This window comes from Desmodus rotundus, chromosome 11 (genome assembly GCF_022682495.2).
Source record: "Desmodus rotundus isolate HL8 chromosome 11, HLdesRot8A.1, whole genome shotgun sequence".
Taxonomy (NCBI): Eukaryota; Metazoa; Chordata; class Mammalia; order Chiroptera; family Phyllostomidae; genus Desmodus; species Desmodus rotundus.
Window position 1 is genome coordinate 80,796,651 of NC_071397.1, and position 27,549 is coordinate 80,824,199.

General features: G+C 44.8%; 1 protein-coding gene and 1 long non-coding RNA gene across 2 annotated transcripts; one reads left to right on the forward strand and one right to left on the reverse strand.

Moving 5' to 3' along the window:
- Positions 1 to 1,704: 1,704 nt before the first annotated feature.
- Positions 1,705 to 24,598, reverse strand: ALDH8A1 (aldehyde dehydrogenase 8 family member A1). Its single transcript, XM_024552187.4, has 7 exons — positions 24,429 to 24,598; positions 20,955 to 21,102; positions 19,411 to 19,566; positions 17,713 to 17,862; positions 13,286 to 13,542; positions 12,006 to 12,167; positions 1,705 to 5,763 (listed from the first exon to the last, which is right to left on the reverse strand). Exons 1-7 carry the CDS (start codon positions 24,564 to 24,566, stop codon positions 5,311 to 5,313), a joined length of 1,464 nt encoding a protein of 487 aa, XP_024407955.2. The 5' UTR covers positions 24,567 to 24,598; the 3' UTR covers positions 1,705 to 5,310.
- Positions 24,434 to 27,549, forward strand: LOC123478847 (uncharacterized). Its single transcript, XR_006654224.2, has 3 exons — positions 24,434 to 24,567; positions 25,372 to 25,566; positions 27,175 to 27,549. It is a non-coding gene; the product is annotated as an uncharacterized lncRNA (long non-coding RNA).

Below are 27,549 nucleotides of genomic sequence, written 5' to 3' on the forward strand. Positions count from 1 at the left end.
GCTGCCTACCACCTGTTTGGCGGAAGCCTGAGAGTAGTGACGTCAGTGGTTTGCACAGGCCCTGGGTGAGTCAGCACTGATGGGCAGGCTGGGTGGGGCGCTGACGAACGTGGTAACAGAGACTGTCGAGGTGAATGCTGGGGGCTGTTGGGCTGATAGACACCAGGACACATTCCAGAAGGCTTGCTATAAACACCTGTGAACAAAATGTCTTCATAAAACTAACCCTGGAACGCTCCTCTGCAAAGCCAGAAGTCAAGGGCTGGGCTCTGAGGCATGCTGAGGTCACAGGCAACTGCAGGCACCTCCAAGAAAAGGACACCAGAAATTCCCAGGAGATAAGCCAGTCCAAAGCAAAGAAAGACCGCATCTTTGGAGTTTTCTTTTAAAAGTCAGAGCTCAGGTTTAGGGGAACATCCAATCTGATAATTTTCCTGGACCCGCCTCCCTGGTGAGGCGTGGTGGGAGTAGGGGTCCCCTGGGTTGCCTGTGGGGACTTCCTGCTGAGCAGCCCTTGGGGCACAGGAAGACACCTCCCTCCTTTGACCAGCCCAGGGCAGGTTTCCCAGGTTCTCTACAATCAGGCTGGGTCTCTCAAGATCTCAGGTGATCTCAGGTCTCTTTAGGCAACCAGGGTCGGAGCGCCGAAGACCCAGAGTGCCCTCGGATGGCATGGGGCACGTCTTCCCCAAGTCCCACGTGTGTGAAAAACTTCACCGGAAGAGTTTCTAAATGCAAATATTATTATTTATCAAAGGCTGTTCACAGCATGTTCAAAAAATAAACTCAAATCATACCGAGTGATTCAAATGTGTCTTTCTGTTATGTTGAACACCCCCTCTCTCAGCCTTAGTTCTACTTCCCAGAATTAACCAATTTTTAAATAGCCCTGGTTGTAGGTGTTCTACAGGATGGAACTAGCCCATATGTGTGTGCCTGTGTTCATGGCCTCATCAGCTTCATCAGTGTGAAGTATTTAGTATACTTCCCTCCATCTCAGCTCCCTGCATTTCACCTTCCCATTCTTAGGGGTCGCATGAACATTTTAAGATCTCTGATTTTAAGGTCTCTAATGGCTACATGCGTAACTTTAATATGTATAAATCCCTGTTTCTTGATTTTCCAGTTTCTAACATTATTGACCTGCTCCCTGTTCTTAGGATGAGGAAAGTAGTTCACTGCCTGTAACCTGGGCCCCTTCCTTTCCTCTTCCCAACGTGTCAGCTAACGATACCATCATCTGGTTTATAACCTTCGAACTCTGCTCTATAATTTTCAGTTGGTTTTCTGCACTATGTCTATAGTGTGACTTAAAAAATTAAAAACCAATAAGATGCATTTATAATATTGAGATTATATAGGTAGTAATTGCAGAATCAAGTAAGGCTCATAAAGTTGGAAATGGGATTTTATGTTTCCAAAAATAGGCATCCAAAAAATGATTGAAAAATGGATTCCCTTTACTTACACTCCTTCTATTTTTCCAAGTCATGTCAAATTTCGGTTTGCTTCATCTTTTCATGATTTCTGAATACTTTTAACTCACCTTTATTCTTTTTTTATTGTTATTCAATTACAGTTGTCTGCATTTTCTCCCCATCCCTCCACCCCACCCCAGCCGACCCCACCTCCTTCCTCCACCTCCACCTTCCCCCTTGATTTATTCTAATGGATAGAATAGACATATATGTTCCTTTTTACATATCTAAGATCTTTCAGATAACTGAACCTATTTTTTAAAATTAGTTTCCTTTAATCACTACCTCCTGTTTTCCCTGTTTGAATTTGGGCCAATTGGTTTGTTGGCCTGTTTCATAGCTAACCACTTGAAATTTCTTTTCATTTTATTCCTGAGGCAGTTTTTCTATTTGCTGGACTACTTTTCCTGCATCATATCCCAAGTCACACCAGGAAGAGTAAACAGGAGAAACTTTCTTAGTCACTAGAGGACTTATTTTGCATTAATTCTTGTGTAACAGGTTGCTGGCTCTAAAATTTATGTTCAAAATCATTTTTCCTGAGAATTTTAAAGACTTGCTCCACTGTCTTCTAGCCTCAATGTTATTAATGCGAAGTGTGATGACAATTTTATGCTTTTTATTTTTATTTTTTGCAGGTATCCTGTTAATTCTCTCTGCAAGTTTTACACTCGGCATTTTCAAAGTTTTTTTAAGATTTTATTTACTTTTAGAGAGAGAAGAAGGGAAGGAGAAAGAGAGGGACAGAAATGTTGATTTTTGAGAGAAACATTAATTGTTTGCCTCTCTATGCCCCCTACTGGGGACCTGGCTTGCAACCCAGGCATGTGCCCTGACTGGGAATTGAACCAACAACCTTTTGGTTTACAAGACAATGTCCAACCCACTGAGTCAGGGTTACAATAGGAATTTTTTACTTTCAATCAAATAGCTCTTGGCACATGGTGAAAATTTTCCATCTGAAATTTTTTTTGTAGTTCAGGAAAATTATCTTTTATTACTTATTTCATTATTCATCTTTGTTCTATCATCTTGGATTAGTTACATATTAATAGCTTTCCAGATCTATCCTCCATCTCAACTACTTTCTGGTAGTTTTCCTTTCTGTCATCCTCTACATTCTGAGCTATTTTCTCAACTTTATCTTCCATAATACCAATTTAGTTTTAAGCCATACCAATGACTCAATTCTATTAATGTTTAAAATGCTTTTGGGGAACCAGTGTTCACTATTTCAAGGGCTCTTTCACATTCCTTTCTTGCTCCTTTTTCATAGTAGTCTATCCTTCTGTATGAATGCCTTTCCTCTCAAGTCTCTCTTAGGAGATTAATTCAATTTTGGATGCCTTCTTTCTTTCTTTTATCTGATCTTCCATGGTTAGTAGCTCTCTCACACATTTTGCCATTTCTCTTTTACCAAATATTTGCTGATCCTTGACTGATCCCTCGTGTTTTTTTAACAACAACAACAAAAAATTGGGTATTTCCTATTTATGAAACAGTATAGTGAACACCCATATGCCCATCATCCTGCTTAGAAATAAAACTTTGTAAATATAACCGAAACTCTTGTGGCCCTCCCCAGATTGCCTTCCTTTCAGCTCTGAGCACAGCAAAGCAGGGGTCCCCGCAGCCCCACATCTGTGGGGGCACCCCCCGGAGGGGCTGTGTCCTGGTGTGACACAGACCGCACTGGCACCTTTAGCTGGTGTGGGACCTGAGACAGTCTGGGCTGGCTGGGACAGGTAGGGTCTTGGAACTACATTTGCCCACTCGGATGGGCTAGAAAAAATGAGGAAAGGCCCACCTAGGCTCTAGGACATAATAGCCACTGGTCTTACCGCCGGAGGACTGGGATAGTGTCGGCCTGGGGAGAGCGGCTTTGGTCACCTGTGCGTTACTCAGACTGCCTTGTGCGCCCAGGAGGAGCTTCTGCAGGTTTGAAGACACACAGGAGTGGGGAAATGGCATCCAGAATGTCTGCCATCAGGAAGCAAGCCCTTCCGGAGGAAGGATCAGAGCCCAGGCGGGAAGTGACAAGGGCAGGGCTGGCGCCAGGTCCTGGAGGGGAGTCTCCTGGGCAGGAAACAAGTGGGCAGGAGATGGGTATCCAGGCACAGGGAGCAAAGAGGTTCAGCTGACAGAGTTTGGAATCAAGATATGGCTTTTAGGTCTGAGAAGCAAGGATGAACTTGAGGCAGACCAATTACAAGAATGAAAATGAAGAGTCTTAGAGCCTAGAGCTGCTGAAATTCCTCCTGCTGGTACTCAGAATTGGTCTTAGGCTTAATTAATCAAGGTCAAGGGGCTTCAGCTGGGGAAGAGGGGAGGCGAGGAAAGGAGGAGGAAAGGAAAATAGAAGCTAGGAAGCAGATATGACCCAACACAATCACTGGACTTCAAGGGGATTATATTTTTCAGCATTTGTGAACAAGCCAATATATCCAAAATCCTATGCAAAATTATAAAGATCAATCTATCCCCTCTACTTACCTCCCCCCAAAACTATGCAACAAACACCCCAGAGTTCCCAAAGGACCTGGTTCCATTTCTGAAACTTGTTTTGAGCATCTTTTATGCACCAGGCACTGTGTTATGAACTGAGGCCTCAGGGTGGATGAATGCCTGCCTTGGCCATCGGTGATTCTGGTCCTGTTGGCGGGGAGAGGGTCAGCCGTGCAAACAGACCGTTTCAGGCAGTGTGGAAAGGGCTGTGCCGGAGGTATCCCTGGGTTGCTTGGGCGAGTGGAGCAGAGCAGAAGAGAGGAGGGAAGAGGCAAAGCAGGGGATCCCCAACATCGTGTGCTCCACAAGCCTGCCTGGCTGCTCTGGAGCACAGTCCAGGGCAGGTGCGAAGTGGTCAGAGATCATGGCTTTGGAGTCAGAGCCCTGGGTTCAGACCTCCCTCTGCTCACACTTTTTGTGTGATCTCGAGCATGCTATTTAATTTCTATAAACCTCAGTCTCCTCTGATTACCAGGGCATCTAGGAGAAAAAGCACTAGAAATACCTTTATTACTTCGTGTAAGTCCATACTTCTAACAGGATGGGCAGGAGGAGGAAGAAAGGGCAATTCAAAAAGAAGGTATGCCATACTGGTTGCTAAAATTGCTTCACATTTATCACTTTGTATAGGATTAGTAAATTGTAGGTCTCATTAGGTACACGCTAAGAATTGGAATTGATTAGACTCCACAGTAGGAATGGGTCAGATTCTTCTTGTTCTAAGTTTCTTCCAAAAGTAATAGTTATGTTATTTGTCCTTGTGCTTCTACAGGTATATTAATTGGGAGCTACCATATATGCCTTCTCTAACAAATTCCATGCTGCATTTATCACTGACATTCACGGCCCAATCACATAATGAAGTACAGTCAATTCAGTTAGCCATGCAGCTAGCTGATGGACAGGGACCCTTTGGCAATCTCCCCAAAGGTAGGAAATTATGGTGATTTGTTTCTCTTCAGCTTTGTAGATTTTTTTAACCATCCATGTGCAAATGAAAAAAAATCTGATGATCTGTGAATTTCCAAGAATCCGATCAAAATGGTTTTTTAAAACCCTGTGAAGATGCAACACAGGAGGAACCTGACAATTGCTTGGCTTCCTTTTTGTGTCTTCCTCTGCAGAGGTGTTCTCTTCTTGCCCTCACCTTGAAAGTAGACATCTCTTTGCCAGCAGGTACAAATACTAACTACCGAGAATAAGCCAGAGAGAAGCTCCTGATGGGGTGAGACCTGGCTGGAATTGATGCCAGTATGTCCACTGGCCACATTGGATCATTGACTGCCGTAGCCACGCACTGACCACAACCATTCTCCACTGGCCAAGGTCAGTGTTTAACGGTGACAGTTTTGATTTCAGTGAAGAAGTCATAAGAGTCCTTGGCTCCCTCTCTACCTATTCCAGAACTCTTCATCCCCCCAAAAGGAAGGTTCAGCTCTCTGATGAGCCAGCAGTTGGTCCAGACCAAGCCAGACTGCAACTTCTTAGCCACCCGATGGACACGCCCCACGTTGCTTGACCACACCGTCGCTGCCAGCCCATATTTAACACTGTTGGCTCTTTCAATCACTTCCTCTTCGCTCTCAAAGGGGACAACACACGTCACTGGACCAAATATCTCTTCCTTCATGCAGCATGACTCATCCTTAATGTCTGTTATCACGGTGGGAAGCATAAAATAGCCCCTTTGATTCCCCGGGGGGAGACTCAATGTATCCACTCCCTCACCGCACAGAATACGGGCCCCTTCTGCACGAGCTCGCTCGATGTAACTTCTGACCTGGGTGGGTAAAAACCACAATTAGCAATATCTTACCATTTGCCGTCAAGCAAAGCAACAAAAAATTCAGTATCTGCAAATCATCCAGGAAAGACGTGTGAGGTCATTGCCGAGAAATCGAAGGTTGTCTTATCACTCAGCTGCTAAGACCGAGGCGCAGAAGTTCACTAACCATCACTTGGGCATTGAGCCCTCGTACCGAAAAGGAGCGAGCAGTTTACTTAATGTCTAGGTGCCACTCAGGTAAACGCTTTTTATATAGTCTCACTGATTCTCTCAAAGGCCTATTAGCTAGGTCCTATTATCCCCCTACTTGCTCATAATATCGCTGAGCCTCAGAGAGGGTAAACATTTCATGACACTCATAAGCAGGAAAACTAGAATTCACACTCAGGCATATTCAGTAGTTAAATATGCAAAAGAGTATTTTTTCACTCTTTGAGAGGCTATGTCCTTTGCAGGAAGTGTGAAGTTGAATAGTATGTAAGATTTAATTAAAGGTCAGGATGCCCTTCAAATATCTGAGCTTCCAGAACAAGTAATTTCTAATCTCTAGTCTCATTACTGATAAGTAATATAGCATAGCTAACTATAATGGGAAATAAATTAGGCAATAAGTTAACCTAGTGACTCAGAGATAATGACAGATATTTATTAAGAATGGCTATAGAAATGACTCATTATAATAATAACATATACATCTATACATGGAAATGTTGTTTAAGTCACAGTGATAGATGATGCTACCTCTGAGGGGCATTATAAGCATGGGAGAAATTAAAAATAATCCCCCAAATTAAAAGTATAGAACAAGAGTCAAATAGCACACCAAAGGCAAGGTAAATTTTGGAATGCATTTTGGATTCCTATTTGTCCTTTCGTGTCTGAGGATTCTGTCCCAGTATTAAATTAGGACTCCATTATAGAACTCCATTGTATTCAACACAGAGCTATTTGGTTGCCAAGTAAATGTAAAAAAGGTAATGTTACTTACTATTAAGTTTGCTTCAATTTGTAGAGCACTGAATAAGCCATGAAGTCAGACTTTTTAAAAACAGAACATTTGGTCCAGCTGTATGTGCCCCTCTGCTCCACCCCCGCCCCTAACACGTGCAAGGGTCGCAAAGCCTCCCAGGAAAGCCCGAGGCTGGTGTGTGGGTAGAGATTCAAATAGATTTGGACTTCTCTCTTGCCCTACGCTCTTGCTCCTTTTGAAGCAACCCACCCACATTAATTTTAAAATGCCAAAAGCAGCATCCGGGACAAAGGAAGTCTAGGCGAGGTTCCATCCAGGACAGTGGTCACAATTCCAACAGTTCAAGGAGTGTTCCAGCTTTACGTTACCCCATGACTGTCTCTTAGACACTCTTGGGATAATCAAATATGAAGAGCAGTGTCAGTTTCAAAGGGCGAATTTATCAAAATATTTGATGTATAAGGTGACTCTTACTGAACTGAATTCATTTTCTAGAGAAGGTATCACTGAAGGATGCAATGATATCTATACTAGCAGCAGCTTAGGAACCAAGATTTTCAGTAAAATCTGAAAAAAAAACCCTCATGACTGGCAATGTGCTATACAAGGTAATGAATTACTATTATAAAACTTTTTTTGGAGCAGAGAATAGTTCGTACTTAGTAGCCCAACTGTGTTCAAATTACTCACTAGCTAAGGGATTTTAACTGTTGTATGCCTCAGTTTCATCATCTGAAAAATAGGGGTAACACTGCCACCTATTCATAGCAATAAATAAAATATGTAGAACATTTAGCATAACACTTGGTACACAGTAGTCTTTTGAATGTCAGCAGCTGCTGTTGCTGTATGTGATGATGATAATATAATGCACGATCTGACACTTACGAGCCTAGAGCCTTCAGAGGTGTCCTCCGCTCTGTGTGTCAATTTGTTTAGCTGACAAAGGAGATAAGAAACTGCAAGAGTGGACCTATAGCCTGGTCCTACTGGGGGAGGCACCTGTGAACTTCCTCCGGGCCTCACGCAGCCTCACTGCAAACACTCAAGAATTCTATCTCACTAGTTACTTGCATCTCTGGGAAGGCAGGCATATAGCCAGATACTCTAGACAGCCAAGTGGGGAAGGATTCAGGAGAGTGAAAAGAAAAACAAAAAGCAACTCTCTGAATAGGCCAGGGAGGCTTTCCCTCATGCCTTGAGGACAGAGTCACCTGAAATTTTCTGCACATCTCCTGTGGTCACAAGGAAGCTGGGAAGTGACGTGCCCACTTAGGAGCATGCTGTATCTCTGTGCATTCCTGAGCCCTTTGCCATTACAAAACAACACCTATGTATTCTACTGGGATTCCTCTGTCACTGCATCACCAGCTATCGTGACAATCGCACAGAAGTAGGATGGCACGGAGACCCCAGACTCCACAGGGCTAGTGTGGAGAAGACACGGACACACTGTGGAAGAGGAGACAAGGAATGCAACGATGGCAGACGGGATCTTCCTTGGCACACAGCCCCCAAAGCTTCCCTGTGAAAGACAGACAAAGATGTCCACTGCCTCCTGCATCCCAGATGGTTTGGCAGACTGAACTGAAAAGAGCCACGGTCTGAAAAGGCCAAGATGAGGGGATGAGGGGATGAGGGGACACCAGGCTCTCCCTACATACCTCAGCCTGGGCTCAGATGAGAACAAGCTCACTTGGCAAAACCCACATGGGGAGCAGGGCTGAGGCAGAAGGAGACATGCCTGGAGGTGGGGATACCCAGGGCCTTCAGGTGGTGCATCTTCCCGTCTGTGCCCAGGCGCTAAGGGGACACCCACGTGCTGAAGGAGGCCTTGGCTTCCTCCTGCCCTCAGCACATTCTCCGTCTGCGGCAGGGAGGTGTTCAGGGTGCACCAGCACACCCCGCGCATGCCCGGGGATCACTGTCATTAGACTCCAACCACCAGCTTACTAAAAAGAAGGTAATTTGGGTCTTCTCTATGGAGTCACTCAAAGACGCTAAGTTTAACATGTATATTCCACTCTGGAAAAGAAATTTGGAAATTTTATACTAAAATATTTTGACACTGTAACTTAGTAAGTTGTCTGTGTCCATGTCAGGGGTAATTAAAACTACTGGGAATCACCAAAAAACCCACAAATGTCTGATAATTTGGAAGAATATGTTCTTTTCAACTAAAGTGTGTTATAACTAAAATATTTTGGTACCTTTTTACAAGTTGTTTTTGAGAAAACAAGAACATTGGCAGTGGGGGGGTAGGGGGTGGGGAATGTGGACCTACAGATAACGTTCCATTTGACTGTTTGTAGTAATGCTGTAGAAGTCTCTAATGAATTTAGAACATAAGCTAATCATATTCTTGAAATTTTTTTCAGAGAATTAAAAAAATGTTTATTCTAGTCTCCATGTGGTTTCTTCTAATTCCTTAGTTGTAGGACTTCCATGCAGCCCTATTTCTGGCGATTCTGAGCGACGGTTGTTCCGTAGTGTAACATTGTAACTTTGATGTGGTTGTGTGGGGAGGCGAGCCCTGTTCACCTATGCTGCCATCTTGAATGGCAGTCTCTATTTTTTTGAAATTCTTAGTTGGCATTTAAGAACCTAGATTTTTATAATACTGAGGTATCAAACACCAAATATTTTCCCAAAGATTTTTATGAAACTAGAATTCAATTCTTAAGCTGCCTATGAAATAAGTTGAAATAACAAATAGAAAGATGGAGAGTTAAAGGAGAGTCTCAAGCAAAACCTCAAAGACTTGTATGTGTTTACATGGACTTTTTGTTGTTGTTATAAATTAATGATCAGTGAAACCAGATGTTCCCTGCTTGTGTTCAAGAGGTCAAAGAAAATGGAATCCTCAAGTCTGGGGATTATACTGTACCTGGAACACAGGAGGGAGTGTTCATTTAATCATTTGTCATACAAACACTATGCTCCTTTTATGTTCGGGGTACTTTTTTAGGATCTAAGGATCTAGCAGTGAGTATAACTGACCATGAAGCTAGCGTTCTAGCCAAGGAAATACAGCCAATAAAGGAATAAACCATATGCAGTATATGCCAGTGGTAGTAAGAGTCATGGGGAAAATAGAGCAGCAAAGAAGCAGAGGAAGTCCTGCGGGGTGTGATTTTTTGTAGGGTGAGCCGGGAAGCCCCCATTCGGACAGTCACATTTGATCTAAGGAGAGAGTCCAGCAAATCTCTGAAGGAAGAATATTCCAGGGAGTGTGGGCAGCAAGAGCAAAGGCCAAAAGGAAGGAGTGGGCTGATATTTTCAAGGAAGAATAGGGAGGTCAGCATGCAGCAGCGGACTGACGGAGGGCAAGCAGGGGACAGAGGTTAATAGGAGACAGTGTCCTGGGTCATTCTAAAGACTCAGGCTTGACTGTGAGCAAGATGAGGCTCATACAGATGTATCATAGGACTATGATACTAAAGCAAGGGTTAGAAAGTAACTTGACTAATCTGGAAATACCAGCATGGACACAGGGGCCTCTCAAACGGGCAGTGAGTGAGCTCAGCACAGCCAGGTTTTAAGTTGCCTCCTCCTAAATGCTGTCGTCATCACGGGACATCAAATGGCACCCATAGGGTCAGATGCTGGCCTTGATTTCTCTTCCCCACTGAAAGGCACCGGGGCTCAATTGGGAGGGGTCCCACTGCCCGTGTGGGGAAGAGCAACTCAGGTGGCTGAGGCTGCTTATTGTCAGCGAACAGAGAGGCCCGCAGAGGGCCTTGGGTGGAGCTCAGGAGGACAGGGAAGCAGGCTAAAGGGAGGGCCACCTTGAGCAAGTACGGTCATGCTGAGCATCAAAACTATCACACGAAAGCCCACACAAAAAAGCAAACACTCTGATTTTCTTCACTGATCTATCTCCCTCACTGGGTAAATGAAATAGTGATTGCAGCCTACTGCAGAAAAATCAGTTTCTCCACTGACTGGATGTAAAGAGAACTTGGAACCTCAGCTGAGCAGTGAATCACAAAGGGGACTTCAGACTGCAGCATACCCCTGAGTCTACTGCAAGAAGCTTCGGGAAGTTAACTTTCATTGCACAGGAAGCATTCAGCACAAGCTTACATTGTTTTCACCAGTTATTGGCTGGTGAAGGTGGGCAGGCATAGAGGCCTCCGGTCTGGAACAGTCAGACAAGAGAGGGCAAAGGGGCCTCTGGTACCTGGTGATTCCTGGTCATCTGTGGCAACTGCAGGTCCCATGGGCACTCTGGGGACTGCTGCCTATGCACCTGCGATCTTGCAGGTGACTTTGACTGGAGGGAGACACAGCCATGCTGGCCAGCCTCACTTTAAATAAGTGACCACAAGCCTCAGTGAGCCCTTGGAGCTGACCTGCCAACAACACAGTCATTTCCAAGTCCGTTTTCTCTCGTGATCTCCTGCCAGACTATTCCACAGCTTCTCCTCCCTCCTGAGACCTCCAATACCTTCTCCCTCCTCACCTGCTTCACTGAGAAAACAGGAAAAAGAAGAGGACACTATCAAGCTACCTTCCCACCTTCCCACCTATGAGCATCCGTGCTTCACAATGTTGTGAAGGTCAAAGTTACAATGTGGTAAGTCTGCCAAACCAGTGCAGTGTCAGGGCTGTCTACAAGCTTTGTAAAAACTCTGCCCCTTACTGGCTGACTGGTGGAGGCATGTTTTCCTTGCTGAGCCTTCATTACTGCAGCTGAAGACAAGATCCTTCTAGGACCCAAATCTGTGACTTATTTTGGGAGGAGCCATATCAGGTAATAAGATGACCTTAGAGATCTAAATTCCATAAGCCACCCAAAGACCATCAATGGCTTCTCCCGCACAGGCCACCCCTCGTCATACCACTAACTAAAGACCACATAATTTGGAGCATGTACCCTGGGCACTTATGGAATGCCATCTGCTATAAGCCAGAGGCAGATCCCTTTCCACTGGGAACATTTACTGATGGAAATTCTTGCCACCCTTAATCCCCATCGTTTTGACCTTTAGGCTTTGAAAGCTTCCGTTCTCACTCTTCTGGCGGCATGTCTGTGCTGCTTCTCAAGAGCATTCGTTTTACCCCAGAGCTGCTTTAAATCTGGACGATTCACAGCCAACATTTTTAGACTCTGTATCCAGAGAAAATTCCCCACAGGTCATCATTGTTCAAAAACAAGGTAGTAGCCGGCAGTATTTCAAAGCATGGACTTGTGCTAATCCTTGCACTGAGCTTCTCTCCAAGTAAGAACTTTTCTGTACATACATGGCGGAGACTTGCTCACCTTCTCCAAGTGAGTTTTACTTATCAGAGCTCCCATGCTGGCCGACGGGTCGGAGGGAATGCCGACTTTCCACATTCTGGTAGCTGCTACAAACCTCTTCAAAAACTCACTGTAGATCCTCTTCTGGACAAAGATCCTGCTGGTGCAGAGGCAGATTTCACCCTGCCAGGAACGACACAGGAGGACAAGGACAGGGCTGGAGGACGCGCTCCTCTGTGGGTGGGTCACACTGCTCTCTGAGCACCTGCGTGCATGTGTGTGTGCGTGTGTGTGTTCCTAAGCCCCTTGCTGTAGGAACTTCTGTGAGAAAAATAATTACCATCCTAATGATTGTGAAAAAGCCATCAATGGCTTAAGCCATCATAATTACTGTGAGGAATGTTTTTCATTCTAGACTCACAAAAACCCTATTGGAAGACATTATTAGTGCCATTTCCATAATTTACTGGCAAAAAAAGGAAGTTTCAAAAGGTTATGCAAATTATGCAGGTTAGGTTAAATAAAGATACATCTCATTCCACCCATCTTTCCTTCTATGGAAGTTCTAACTCTTTGGCTTAAGTCTTTGTTTTTTGATACAAATTTTTAAAAAATACACCTTCTGGAGAAAGGCATTGGGACCCACACACACCTGCTCCATCCTCGGCTCTGTCCTGGGTGCTGAGGCTAAAGTGCTGCACAGGCGCAGGCGCAGCAGCTGCCTGCAGGACGCCGCGGGCTAGGCCGTCTGATCCCGCGTCCTTTGGCCTTTAGGATGCTATGGCCTTGAAGACTCTGATGAGATCTATGGACCCCGGGAAAACATCCGCTACAGTTTCAGGGGATGCAAAGTTGCCCTGAATTCATCCATGACTCTAAGGTAAGAAACCAGATGTAGACCTGTTCCAGTATTTACTTGTATGTTTGAGGATGCATTTGGGTTGCTTTTGGGAAGAGAATAAGGTTTCCTGGAGGCAGGACATCTAGACAGCAGGAAGAGCCTAAGGACAACACTATGAATACCAGGATGGAATAGCAAAAATCAATCATGTTGCCCATGGCAGCTCCCTGAGAAAACTTGTGTAGCTCAAGAAAAGGAGCTCTCTGACCAGAAGCTGTGACCCGACAAGGCCACAGATGGACACTGAGGTCGAGCAGATGGAATAACACAAAGTTAACGACTCTCCTTCACTGAGGTAGCACTGGGTTGACTTACTCACTCCGGGCTTTGCACTGTGCTGACACAGATCCTGCCTGACAGGGCACCAGAGTTGAGACAAACAACAACCCCGAGGACACACCTGGTTGGCAAAGCTGGACCTGACAGTGGTGGGGACACACTCCTCCAGGTTGGCGTCCTCAAAGACGATGGCGGGGTTCTTGCCCCCCAGCTCCAGGGAGAGCTTCTTGCAGTGGGGAGCGCTCAGCTGTGTGATCCGCTCAGCAGTGGGCTGGCTCCCGGTGAAGGAGATGACAGGCACCTCCGGGTGGGACACCAGGGCCTCGCCTACCCTGGGCCCTGTTCCGAACACAATGTTTACCACACCTGGTGGCACACCTGGATGAGAAACAGTATCCGTTACAGAAAGTCTTCTCAGTACGTCAAGGACTTCAGGTTATGTGGAGATTGTCTTTGAAAGTCCAGTAGGTGGGAGTGAACTCTTACACTATCCCTAGTTTACTAGTAAAGCAAGAACAACAGCATCACCTCCGCCTAGCACACGCCTAGGTGGAGTTTCTCTGGGCACTTTGCCCTACAAAAATGCAGGGTACGGTACAACATTCGACACCATTCGTTCCATAAAACTGACTAGGCCTTAGGGGCTGAGGATGCAGAGATATCCCCAGGTAGGTCAAGCCCTGTGGGAAGAGAGCCCTGCTCGAAGTTGGCATTAGGAGTCACTATCCAGTGTAAAAATGTTAGTAGAGGGGAATGAAAATGCTGCAAAATCCAGAGAAGAGATCGACTATCTTGGCCCAGGGGGGTGAAGGAGGGCTCCTGCCTAGGAAGGTAAGTTTTGAGTTGGAGGGCTTGTGCCCCATGATAGAGATGCACCATTACACCCTAGGACTGACTTAAAGTACTAAGAACACCCACAAATAGATGCCTTAGTCTTTTCTATCATCAGGCCCTGCTTCTCCAAGTCTCGTGTACTTACCTACTTATGCATTTTTTGGAGTTACCTGTTTATTACTGATCCACCACTAGAAGGCACACTAGCTAAGGGCAGAAACAGCAACTGTTAGGTTTTTTTCCCACTGTCCATTGCATGTGTCCCTGCATGTAGCCTAGTTTGCCACACAGAGTTAACACCAGTGAATGCTAATTCACATTCACCGGGTGCTTACTGTGGGTCAGTCACTGCTGTGAGTGGTTTGCCCCTCTAGACCTGCCAACACCTTCGTTAGGTAGGCAGTATGAACACCCTCACTTTATCCACGAGAAAACTGATGCAAAGTTAAATAACAACGAGTAAGAGGCAACACAGGGTGTAGAAGGTCAAGAAATAATTGTTAAGTAAATGGATGAATGGATGCTTAGTGTACTTTATGCAGATTAGAAATGGTTTTTGACTTTGGAAAACTTCAAGTGTCCAGGAAAAAAAACAAAACAATACAAAAAATTATGAGCAATTTGTGTTGCGTCCTGGACATTCTTAGGGTTGGCCTGGAGGTGGTTGAGTTTATGCCCTTGGTGTCCTTGGGCTTCAGGTAGAGCAAGGGCAGAAACCCTCCCCACCCTGCCCCCGCCCCACACATGAGGGTTTGAACTACTTCCCACTCCTGGTATTTCTCCCTTTCTCCAGGCCAGACACTCTCCCTCTTAGAGTAAAACATTCTCTCCAAAAATATGCTTTTAAAGTATAAATAATGATTTCACATTGGTGACTCATCATCATCTAGAACACCTGCCCACAGAGCCACAGCCTTGGCCTGATCGCCTTGAGGGGACAGCCGAGGCCCGTTCAGGCGAGCCCGCAGGAGACTGGGGGAAGCTCCAGGGAATCATGACGATGTCCGTGGAGCCTCACTTCCGGGGATGCCGCCGCCTCTAGGCCCAGTGTGCCCCCTTGTTGACATCTAGCTGAGGTGGGACTCCTGGATCAGAGCCAGGCACCCAGGGAAAGCCACTGGGCCTGGGGGCGGGACAAAGAAGATGCTGGGGCGAGAGGTCCTCCCCCTGGCTGATGGGAGGAAAACTGGAGCAGGTTTCCCACCATTGGCAAGTCGAGGCCCTGCATCTCCATCAAGTATCAGGCATGTGGGTGTTTGTCGGGTATTTGGGGGCTGGGGCAGGGGTCGGGGCATGGGCATAAGAAGCTGGACTCTTTGGTGTTATAAACTCTGAAGGGAAAAAATGGATCGAATCCCTTGCACTGTTTACAGTAGCATTGTAACCAAGGGAGAGAGGAAACATGGAAACACCTCACATTTGCCACCACAGGATAATGAGCCGTTTTCAGCCAGCGCCAACAGTTTGATTATGCGGTCTTGAGCTCCAGTGTTAGAGCTACCTACTGGCCACTGTTTCTCAGTGCTGTGTCACCAGTTGATCAAGACATTAATGGCATTTTTTTAAAGGGATAGCTGAGCTCTACTCTTAAAAGATTCCATTCATAAGTGAAGGAAGACAGTTTAATGGGCAAATAACAACTGGTAAAACCCAGGATGGGTGCTGACAGACAGGAAGGGAACCAAGCCCCTCCAAAGCTAGGATGCGGCTGGGTGACAACAAGAAGCTGAAGCTTAAATAGATCAGAACAAAAACCAATAGGAAGGACCCAGAAAACTTCATCAGTGGACACTCCAGAAATGAGGGCAAGCACTGGTGCCCCCAAGGAAAAATAAATTAATATGCTAGGACTCCCGAAGAGGTATTCACTGTGCACTTTTTAAAATTATTTTGTTTCAAGGAAAGTCATCCATAGAGTCTGTTTGGACACGTGGGACTGGGGCAGCTAGCTCTGGAAACACCCTGAACATACCAGGAGGTGACCTCAGCTTTCCCCTCCCTGTACTATTAAAGGCTTCTCTCACTGTGCTCTGAGCAGAATTGTGTAGCTGTGATTCACACCTCCTCCAACCCCAGGGGAGAAACTGAGGGCTCACACAGGTGCAAGCTGAGCATCCCCTTCTCAATGCTTGCTAGAGGAGGGAAGCATAGCAAAGCCAACCTGGGGACGGAGGGCGGGAGGTACTGTCTTGGTATCATAAGCTTAGTCACTTGTAAGAAGTAAGAGCAATGCTGTGCAAACAGATGGAAACACAAGGTTCTCACCCAGGCCAGGCTCTGGACTCTGACTGGGAGAGTGGTTAGGGAAGAGACGTCACCCTCAATGAAGAGGTGGTCGAGTTCAGAAGACAGTGGTGTCTGGAACGCAGATGGGCAGCACCCTCCCACCTGCATGGCGCCCTCCCCAGTGTGGATCAAAGCAGAGTTTGGGCTCCACCCCCCACCCCCCCAACCCCCACCTACAGTCAAAGGCAGGGAGGAGATGCCTTGGACCTTGCAGGCACTACAGACTCAATTTTGTGAAGCCTGGGATTCGAGCATGATCCCTTGTGCAAGGGAGGGGTGACACAGTCTGGAACACAAGGGAGGGAGGCACATTCCTGTTGTACACCTGGAAGAGGCTGGGGCATCCACAGACGTAAACCCCCAGAGGAACGAGAGGCCCCCTTCCCCTGGAGGACACAAGGGAAATGGGCAGCCAAACCAGGGCTATGAGGCTTGGTACTCTTCCCTAAACAGACATGGTTTAACTTGCCATCAAAATCTTAAAAGAACTGGCTCAACTTTTCTGGGAGCCTCTGTGTACGTTTTTGTTTTGAGAGAAAAGGTATCCGGGAGAGATGGACAGAGAGAGAAAGACAAGCTCTTCGCAAACACCCACTCAGTGGACATGGGGGCGGAAGGCAGCAGTGTCTTCTCTGTGGGCTTGAAGGAGGTGGGCACAGCAGAGACCAACAGAGCCTGAAAGACAGTCCCTTTCCCGCCACCCCCTCCCCATCCTTTCTACCCAAGCGGTGGAAACAAGAGCTGAGGGCCCTAACGGCAAGGGCCTGTCTCATGGGGTGCAGGGTTCCTTCCAACCCTGGTGCAGCATCAGGCTGAACACCCCGGAACTAAACCAGGAACGCATGCTGAACGTGGCCATTACAATATTATCAGCAAGAGGACAAGAAGCCAGATTATATCAGTACCTGAGTAGTGATTCCAAATGCAGGGAAAACTGAGGAATGTATTTCAAATCTCTTGAAAATGGGCTATTTCTATCAGGTATTCTACAGCCATACAAAGAGTACCTAGTAATATCCTTATTTTCAGCAAGATGAACCTGTGGTCCCAACATAAGATTTAAATTGACTATCACAGACGCCCTCTGGAGCTGGCTGCTGCCTGGTTTGTTGGTCTCCTTAATCCTGAGTTGTGTTCCTATCCTGCGCTCGTTGCTGCCAGCGACCCCTGCAGGGAGGAACGGTGTTACAGCAGCACGTTCTGCAGTTGAACAGAGGAAGCCCCACGAGCAAACCCCGTGGATGAAGGGGATTTCTGAGAAGAGAAACAGCACGACAAAAACCAAAGATGTCAGGGGAATCTGTTTTGCTGCTGAGCAGGTTTCTTTCCGAAATAACTTTTCACATGTCAGTGACCCTCGGGGGGTTGAAGTCTACAAAATGCAGAGCCCCAAAGCTGATCCTCAATCAGACGCGAACACCCTATTACCTGCTTTCTCCAGGAGCTTGCACATCATCCACGCGGTCACTGAAGTCAGCTCGCTGGGCTTGGCTATCACCGTATTGCCGGCAGCGATAGCTGGAGCGATCTTCCAGGTCAGCAAGTAGAGCGGCAGATTCCAGGGACTGATCAGCCCAGCTAACAGAGAGCAGAGGCAGTGCCAACAGTCCCTCGGCCCTCAGAGCAGACCAGCTCAACGGGGTTTACTAACAGGGACCTTCATGCTGAATGAAACTGTAGCTCCTGAAACCCCAAACTTTGCTTATTTGTAGCCAACTTCCAGAAAATCATCTAAAATATATTACAGACAACGGTGCCCTCTAAAACTATGATGACTGACAATTATATTTATGAACAACAGTAAGTTTCAGAGCTCAATGGCTGTCACCTGCCACTGAACGTTTCCGTAAAGTGACGAGTTTTGACATTTATGGACTGATCTTCATGTGTGTAGGCCTCTCCCTCCTCATCTTTAAACTGTGCAGCTACTATTTCTTCAAAGCGTCTTCATCTCTGTTTCTAACCTGTTATGGATTGAGACATAACATCTCAAGCTTTTAAGATTTCTAGAATAAGAGCAAATACATTCTGAGACAGTGAAATCCATTTTAGCTAGCCAGAGTATTTTTGCATAAAAAAATTCTCTCTAGGTTCTCACCTGTATCCTGATCAGATAGGCTTTCTGGATAAGTAACAGAGACAGCAACTAGCGTGTGCCTGCCTGTGATAGTACGGAAGTGTCCAGCCTCCCAACCATGAAACACGTAAGAATAAAAAGCTGCTTCATAAATAAGTAAATGGATTCACCTTATTTTATAATCTGCCTTCAATCCTGTGCTATAAAGGTAAACATATTTTATATTATTAAATTTCCCATTGAAAAACCTTTTCTTTAGGGGATAACAATATTTTTGCACCATAATTTGTCAGCATACTTCTGAGAGGATGTCTGAGTTTTTCATAATGCCTTGAAAGTACCATTTCTGAAGGGTTCAAATAATCAAAGTGGTGAACTGTCCCATTTTCTTTCCTTTTAACTTATCCCATCATAAAATGTAATTAGTAAAATATAAACAGTTGGGGTCTTTTTTATGGAAAACAGTGGCATCTAGTGGATAGTTGGAGTCATTGCAGATATTTATGAGCCCTCAACAGGCAGGAAGCAAAGAACTGAATGAGGAAAATAGGTAATTCAGTCAAGTCTTATTTATCACATCCCTGGTGCTGTTATAAGTGTTCTACACTTATTAATTTCTTTAACTTGTATAAAAATATAATAATACAGAATTAGACCATCCTCCCTGTTTTTCAGGTGAGAATACTGAAGCACACAAAAGTTACGTCACTCGCCCCCCACATACCCAGAAGCCACACTCTTCACCACAACACTCTCTACAAGTAGACTTTGCTTTTTTAGTTGCAAAGGGAAAACACTGGCTTGTGAATTTACTCCCAGCACCATTCTTTTCCCTGTGATTTCCTAAGGACAGTCTTCCAGGAATACGTAGGGAATTTCACACAAAGAAAATAAACTAGAAATCGACTTTTAAGGCCAATGATGTTTCAGTCAATGTAGAAGAAATCAGCTCCTTCCTTTTCCTTAGTCTGTTCCTTGAGATCAATTCTATGGGGCTGACTGAGCATCTCTTTGTGAAATCGTGTCCAGTATTGACGGACAGCACCTACCGATCCCCACAGGGGTCCGCACGGTGTAGTGCAGACAGCCCATGTGGTCCATCTGGGTGCACTCTGACGTGTGGTGGAGGATGGAGGAGGCAAAGAACCGGAAGTTCTGTACAGACCGGGGAATGTCCATGGTTCTTGCCAGTGCTATGGTTTTCCCTGTAAGAAGTCAACAACGGAAGGCACAGTCAGTGGATTTCACCACGGACAGTGGAGACACTATCGTGCAGAAGTCGCCTCCAGTCCTTCCAGCCTGGGGCGGACATTCGTTGAATAGACAAAGTGTGGATCATGCATTGATAAAACCACGCAATAATTAGATAGGAGGTTACAAGACAAGGTGGGGGTGCGGTTAAAGTTGAGTCAAATGATGTTTACTTTATGGACTGAGCAATTCAGAGCCATCCTCGTGAATGTGCCAGATGCTACCACTTCACCCACCCCAGCTCTGTCATTTCAGGGTCGCAAGCTTTGTACCTGCTACAAAGGGGTTGGAACCGTGGGTGTAAAGACAGCTGTCTTTGCACGTCACAGAAAACCACTTTGATGAACACATGATGTATATTAAATGCCCCTCCAATACCTGGTGGCGTCATTAAGACAGACACGTGGCAGAACAACAATGGGACCCCTGGCATGGGGCGCTGTGTGGCACTTGGTCACCCATCACGTGGCCCACACACATCTAGCCCCTGGACTGAACAAAAAGAAAAACCTAAGCTGACCTGGCTTGTTACTTAATAACCCCGAGTGCGGCAGGGACACTGCAGTGTCAGCAGCTCCGGCAGTAAACATGTTCTTTGTAAGGGCTTGGGGCAGTGTTGTGGGTGGGGGCCTGGGGTCCAGGCTGTTGCCTAACTCTACTCGTATAATTTTAAACCATCTGGGCTTTTCCTAACAGATATTATTGCAAGGATTTACACACATTTACTCCATTATCCTCACTTCTGGGAAGGAGTTTTTTTTAAATTGGGAAATGGCATTGGAAGTAGAATGGTGGTATCTCAGGCATTCTTCTGAGTAATGTGGCTGGGCCACTGCCCTTCAAATGATCTCTGCTTTGCAATTCTCAACTTAGAATTGGCGGAAGACTCACGATCAACCCTAGCTCCTCCTCTCTCAGCAGATCCATGCCCTTAGACATTCATCTTTGCAGTTCCTTCCACCAAACAGAGTGTATTTCTTTCCCTGACCCTTGAACTTGGTTTGGGCGGTGACTGGCTTTGGACCCTCAGCCTGCAGAGGCCTTGGGCAGCTTGGCACCCATGTCTCCCTCTGCCTGAGAAGCATGCCCGCTTCTCAGTGGTCCCTGTAGGGGTAACGTGAAGAAAGTGCCCAGTTCCATCCATTACGGTTCAGAGGCAAGAGATCATCTGACAAACTGGAAGGAGGGCATGAATCCCAGCATCTGCAGGATGGATTGTGCTCTCCATAGCGCATTCAGTAAGAGACCGCTGCACACAGCCACCTGGCTCTGCTAGAGAGAGGGCCCGGAAGACGGAAGAGGCGGGGGGCACAGACAGCTCTGCAGACGCGCCGGCTCTCACCTTGGTCCTTAGATTCGGCCTGAGCCAGCTCCTCCAGGGACTGTTCCAGCAAGTCCGCCAAACGGTGCAGCACCCGCGAGCGCTCTTGCGGGCTGCGGGACGCCCAGCCCGGGAAAGCGGCTCTGGCGGCCTCCACCGCAGCCTCTACCTTTGAGGAGCAGCAAATGGGAGAGGGTCGCTTTAAAACTGTTGCTCCCGGGGGGTTGCATGAATCCAGAATCCATACACTCCAATTATGTTTTTCTGCCTAATTTCAAATATCCCCGCAACGTGGTGTTCACGTGACCAGAAAAGCAGGGGGCACCACAAAAACAGAGAAAAATGCTCTGTTTGGAGCGATGCATCCAGAATATGCAGTCAGATCATTAGAAAGCCGCTATTTGAATTGTAACAGATGTACGTTTTCAATCAGTTCAAAATACAGATTTTTAAAACTATGTGAGAGAGGAAATGAGATGGGTAGAATCTCTAAACTCGTATTTCAGCTCTGACATGTCGGGTAAAATCTAGAATTTTGTTTGGAATCACTGTCATCCAACTTGGAATGACCAGTCATGTTGGTGATTTACCAGCTAGTTTTTATATATCCGGAAATATGCTAAATGCTTTATACAAATTATTTCACTTAACTCCTTTTAAAATTCTGTAACATGAGTATTGCTTTGCACATTTACAGATGTAAAAAACTGAAGCACAAAGAGCTCTAGCAACTCGCCAGAGGTCACACAGCCATTAATGGGCAGAAGCAAGATTCAAACCCGGATCTTTGTGGCTGCTAAGACCACAGGCTGGCCTGCTCTGGCATAATCATAGTTTCTGCTCCTTGCTCCCTGCCTATCTCTGCCCAATGGAAGAGGCCTTTGTTGGAGAGAAGGGTCTCTGCGGCTGAAGAGTTAGCCTGGGGACCGGGTTTGAGAGCTACATCCAAAAGGAAATAATGTATGGGAGGTATGTGCAAGGCCAATTAATGCAGGCAGAATCAACTTTCAGGTCAGCTGCTGCCCTTCCCCTCTCTTAGGCAACGCCCAGCTGCCTAGCTCTCATGCCTAGGCAATGCCTTTGCTAGAGACAGCAGATCCACAGACTGTGTTCCACCCTCCCCTCTCTCCCTAGCACGGCAAACATTTATAATCACAGCCTTTTTCCACCCCTGGGCCCACAGGCTCAGCCCCAGAATCCTTTCCCACAGGCTTTTCAGGCAGCCACACCGCATTTCCTGTGTCACGTGACCTAACAATTCAGCCACCAGAGCTTATGCTAGCCCTCTTATCCTAAATCTTATCTACACTTCTGTTCTTTTCAGGTGATAAAGTCAATTTCAGAGAGCTGAAATAAGGTATAAAATGATTCGCGTCTTAGTCAGAAATTTCTGGAAAGGTGATGGTTTCATCTCAAAAACTGGATCTCTAATATGGGCCTGCAGAGAGGATGAAAGAAGACGAGTGGGCCTCGGTGATCTCCACCACGAAGCGGTGGACACCCTGTGGCCAGCCCAGAGAAGCATTCTTGCTACCGTAGTCAGTGCAAAAACCTAATCTTATAGTTGCCAGTGTAAAAATATAATCTTCTAGTCATGTAAAGTCTAATCCTTTTGATAAGCAGAAAACTCAGTTCCAGTCATATTTTCTAAATTGTTTTGTCATATGTCATATGTCCATTTAATATAGAATACAGATTAATCTACTAAACAATATTATGTTACAGATGTATACAATATCTATAAAATATAATACTTAGAACACTTCCTATATGCCAGACACTAAGGGTTTTACGTAAACCAGTCTGTTTAATCCTCAGAACAACACTAGGAAATCGATATGATTATCCCATTTCCTAGATAAGGACATTGAGGCAGAAGGAAGTTCAGCTCTAGGTCCAGACCATCGATAACTAAGTGGTACAGGTGGTCTTTTAAGCCAGGCTGTCAGACTCTGGTCTGTGCTTTTGACTGCAAAGCTCTCATGCAAGTGCTACCACACCGTGTGTGTGTGTGTGTGTGTGTGTGTGTGTGTGTGTGTGTGAGAGAGAGAGAGAGAGAGAGGGAGAGCGCACTGATCGAAGCCTAAGCATCGGAGATCAGAATGTTGGCATACCGTCCTCTGTAAAATAAGGATGATGACAGAGTTTTAATTTGTAGGCTATCACTCATATTTGGGACAATTATATTAAGGAGCTTAGTGTATGCCAAGCATGTAACAAAAACTGAGTAAATGGGATCCACTGCGAGCAGCACCAGCAGCACTTTCTGTGAGTGACTTTTAGGGAAATTGGGCAAGTAGTTTGTACAGTGACCATATTTCTCAAGCCAGAAAAAAAAAATAGGATTTATGGGATCAAATAGAATATTTGCAAGTTACACTGCTAGGAAATCCAAAACATTTAGTCCTCTGCTAGCAGGTGCGTCCATAACTCAAAAATGCATATTCCACTCGCTGCAAAAAAATATTTCAACTGAATTTGCCATAATTTTCATTTTTAACTTCACTTTGGGAAGCATTCTGAGATAAGGAGGGTTGGAAAACACAGAGATGGATTTCCCACATCTATCCAAGGTCATCTAAAACAAACAAAAGTGTGGGTGCAGTTTTAACCAACATTAGCCAATGCTTGCAACCTTTAATTGACAAGGCAAGGTTCTTTTTAATGCAAAACAGATTTAAGATATTAACACAGAAAAATAACAGCTAGTTCTCCCCCCCAAAACTTGCATATTGTACTTTATTATATATTAAGGCTACAATTATCTTACATAATCTAGCTCCTTGTACTTTAAAAAAGTTACTTAAAATCCATTAGGCATTAGATGACTTTACATATATCAGCCACATTTATCAGCCCAGATATATTTCAAATATTTTACAAAAGTCTTCAAATAATATTAATTCTACATCACTAAAAATTTTTTAATTTGTGTGACATTAAGCACTCATTGAGTAAGAAAGATTCTGCTAAATTTAACTCTAAAAGTATATGGAAATTTGATTTGAATTTCACTGTTGAATGATCATTTCTATTGTACTAGGTATTTTGAAAAAGTGAAGAATTATTAGAGAACATAGAACACCTGGGGGTTTTAATTTTATGTTTTAATGAAGTAACATGTGTTTTTAGAAATCCATGGATATAATGGCAAATTTAGGCAACACTTGGTAGAGAAGAGGGAGCACTAATAATTCTTATGAATAATACATTTTACTAGACACCAATCAAGAAATGTCTGAGAATTGTGTCTGTGTCTTAGGTGGCCTAGATTAATGACTTGCTTCTACAAATAATAACCTGAGATTTGCTCATTGTATCTATCTGTCCAGTTACAAAGTAAACTTTCCTACAACTAAAGTCTGCCTTCTGCTAATATGTAACAAGTCTACACTTTTTCCCAACCCCACTTTGCTTCTAGAACATTAAGTGACACATAATAATTCACCGACATCTGAAGACCATTTCACTCTTCTGTACATGAAGAATACTCACCTCTTCTTTTCCACTGTTTGGCACTCTGCAGTACACCTCCCCTGTAGATGGGTCGTGAGAGTCTATATATGAGTTACAGGGTAAAAATTTTCCACCTATGAAGTTTTCCAGCACCAAAAGTGTCTTCGTTCCAGCCATGGTAAGAAAACTCTCAGCTGTTCACTTAGGTTATCCCCTGTCTTTCCCTACTTCTGAGTTAGTCTCCTCCTCTTTTCCAGCCCAACACCTTCATTGGCCAGTCAGTGAAAGGGGGAGGTGGCCTGACACTCAGAATATTCCAGTCTCCAAACTCTGAATGGAGAGAGTTCTCAAGTATTTCACAGACTTCCAGTACATTATGAGAAAAGGACAATATATTAAATTAGTATCAGCTTCTGTGTTGATGGTCCTTTAGAATTCTTAGATGGCACCCAGGCTGGTGTGGCTCAGTGGATTGAGTGCTGGCCTGCGAGCAAAACGGTCACCTTTTCCATTCCCAGTCAGGGCATAAACCTGGGTTGCAGGCCAGGTCCCAGTAGGGGGCATGCAAGAGGCAACCGATCTATGTATCTCTCCTGTTTCTCTCCCTCCCTTTCTCCCTTCTTTCCCCTCTCTCTAAAAGTAAATAAATAAAATCTTTTAAAAAAATTAAGAATAAAAATAAATTCTTAGAATGCTTGTGTGTGTATCATGTGATTGGGCTCACACTCTAAACTAATGTTTTACAGTGGCTCAAATGTTGATTGAGCACCAGGCCCTGAAGCAAGTCCTTTCCATGTATTTACTCATTTATTCCACATGATAACTCTTCTATAAAGGAAGCGTTATTACCTCCCCAATTTTGTAGAACAAACCGAGCCTCGGAGAGGTTAATTTGTCCATGATTACATCAAAGTTAGTCAAGGGTGAACTTCAATCCTTTTGTCTCTAAACCACGTGCTTTTTCTCCGCCCGCACCCTGCAGAGGTAACTGGAGACAGGCCCTCTTTCCCACAGCCCAGTGGCTTCTCTGCCTTGGCTGCCTTCTCTCAAAATGACCTCTCCATCCTGAACACAGGGCTGCTGAGGCAGCCCCGCCCTCCTGGGTACACCACGGAGACGAAGGTACAAACCACAAATATGTGTGAGATAAAACAAACACAAGATTCATATCCATCAGGTATGTAAGAATTTCTACAAATTGGTAAGAGAAATGACCACCCAACAGGACACAGTAAGCTCTGGACCCCTTGGCGGACAGTTGGATCTTTTCTAGGTTTTTTAGTTAAATGTTTAGATAACTTATTTTAATATATGTTGATAATAAAAATATTTAAGGCTATACTGGTTCTACTTTATATTATATGTGTATTATATGTTACGTATTTGTGCATATATACTACATATTTGTGTCACTAATTCTTTTTTTAGCTGTAACAAATCTGTTTTATTGAAATACCAGTTTTTAGTTTCACTTTTGTATTTTTCATCTTTAAGACTTACATTTGATTTTAAACTTATCTGGTCATTTTTTTAAGTCTGTTCTTGCTTATTCACATTTCCACCTTTTGCTTATTTAAATATTAAAGATTTAAATATTTCCCCCAGCCATTTTATATTCCATAAGCAATGCCTCCATCCCCTGCAGTACAGGAAGGGAAGCTCCATCTGTTTAAGACATTCTAAAGGTGAAAGGTAACTCCATTCTATGGTCTGGTCCACTGAGTTGCCTTTACAACGTAACTCTCCAAGAGCAGTATTTTCTACCTTGTTATCAAATTCTTGAGGGAAACTTGACTTGTAACTGTATTCTCTTTGCATATATGCCCATATTTTCTACTTTATTACGTGACTCAAGTCCTCTACGCCTTCGTTTCCATGATCTATAAGGCAGTGCTGTTGAGACTCCCTTCATCCTTGTATTTATATTCTTTTAAATTTCTAGTAAACTTTCATTCTGCATTTTAATGCTATTTGGTACTAAGTTTTATTTTTGCACTCACGATTGTACCTCTTATCCATACGAAATGGTTCTCATCACACTCAAGGTTGTTTTGTTTGCTCGCTTTAAATTCCTGGTCCAGTATTGATGGTCATTCCTGATTTCTGGAGAAGCAGTGTAGCACAGTGAACGTGCCTTCCAGTCAGATGTAAATACAAATTTAAATCATGGATCTGTAATTCATTTATGGGTTTTTATTATTCTCTCCGAACTCCAGTTTTCTTATCTATGGGCTGAAGTTAATAATGCTTGCTTCATATAAGTATAAAAAGGTCGAATTAAATAAACTATTGTGTGAAAAATTTGCCCGGCCTGTGGCAGACACCCAACCCGTGGTATTTTCACTTCCCTGACACATCTGTGCGTTTTTCACTCGCAATCTCTGGTTTTATTTTAGGCGTATCTTTTGTAAATAGCACATCATTGCCTATTCAGTTTGAGTCTGTGTTTTTCACGTTCCTATGTTTGAGGTGTAATTTAATTGACCTATTTCATTATTTTTATACTGTTAATTTACTTCTGCATATTTAAGTGGTTTCCATGTGAGAGCGAAAAGGGGCCTTCTGAGAGCTCGCAGCCGGCCTGGCACTTGCAGCTCGACCACGGCGCTCTCCCACTGAACGTGAACAATTCTCAGGTCTCCAGGTCCGACAAGGGCTTGTGATCCTGATGAAGACCGACCGAAAGTCAATGTGCGAACCAGAAGATGACTAAGCACCCCCCTCTTGTGGCCAGCACCAGCAACTGCTGCGGCTTGCTTTACCTTGCTCCATTTCTACCTCCTAGATAAAAACTGAAACCCAGCTGCGGAATTACTCCCACCTTCTGACAGCATCCAATCCAGAAGAGAGCCTCGCTCACTTGAGCCCTCCTGAAAATTACCTACACGTGCTCAAATTCTTCGACAAATCCCTCCTTACACCTTCTTACTGAGAAGCACCAAGGTGTGTGGTCTCTGTTGCTGCAACAAGCCTCAATAAAAATAATCTTGACTGCAGCTGTGCCTTGGTGGTCTTTGACTGATGGCATCAACAAACGATGTGCTTGCTGCAGAATTTCTACCACGACCCTCCCCACCCAATCTTAAAGCTCTGAACTATCTATTTATGATGAATGTTAAATTCTGCGTCCCTACTCCTCCTCTCTCCCAGGACATCTTCT

What these genes read in the sequence shown, in the direction of transcription:
- ALDH8A1 (XM_024552187.4), bottom strand. Translation starts at nt 24,566, where the DNA reads ATGGCTGGAACGAAGACACTTTTGGTGCTGGAAAACTTCATAGGTGGA. An exon ending in CAAACAGTGGAAAAGAAGAG is followed by an intron (nt 21,103 to 24,428) that starts GTGAGTATTCTT and finishes TGCTCCTCAAAG; the next exon opens with GTAGAGGCTGCGGTGGAGGC. An exon ending in GTAAAACTCACTTGGAGAAG is followed by an intron (nt 5,764 to 12,005) that starts GTGAGCAAGTCT and finishes TTACCCACCCAG; the next exon opens with GTCAGAAGTTACATCGAGCG.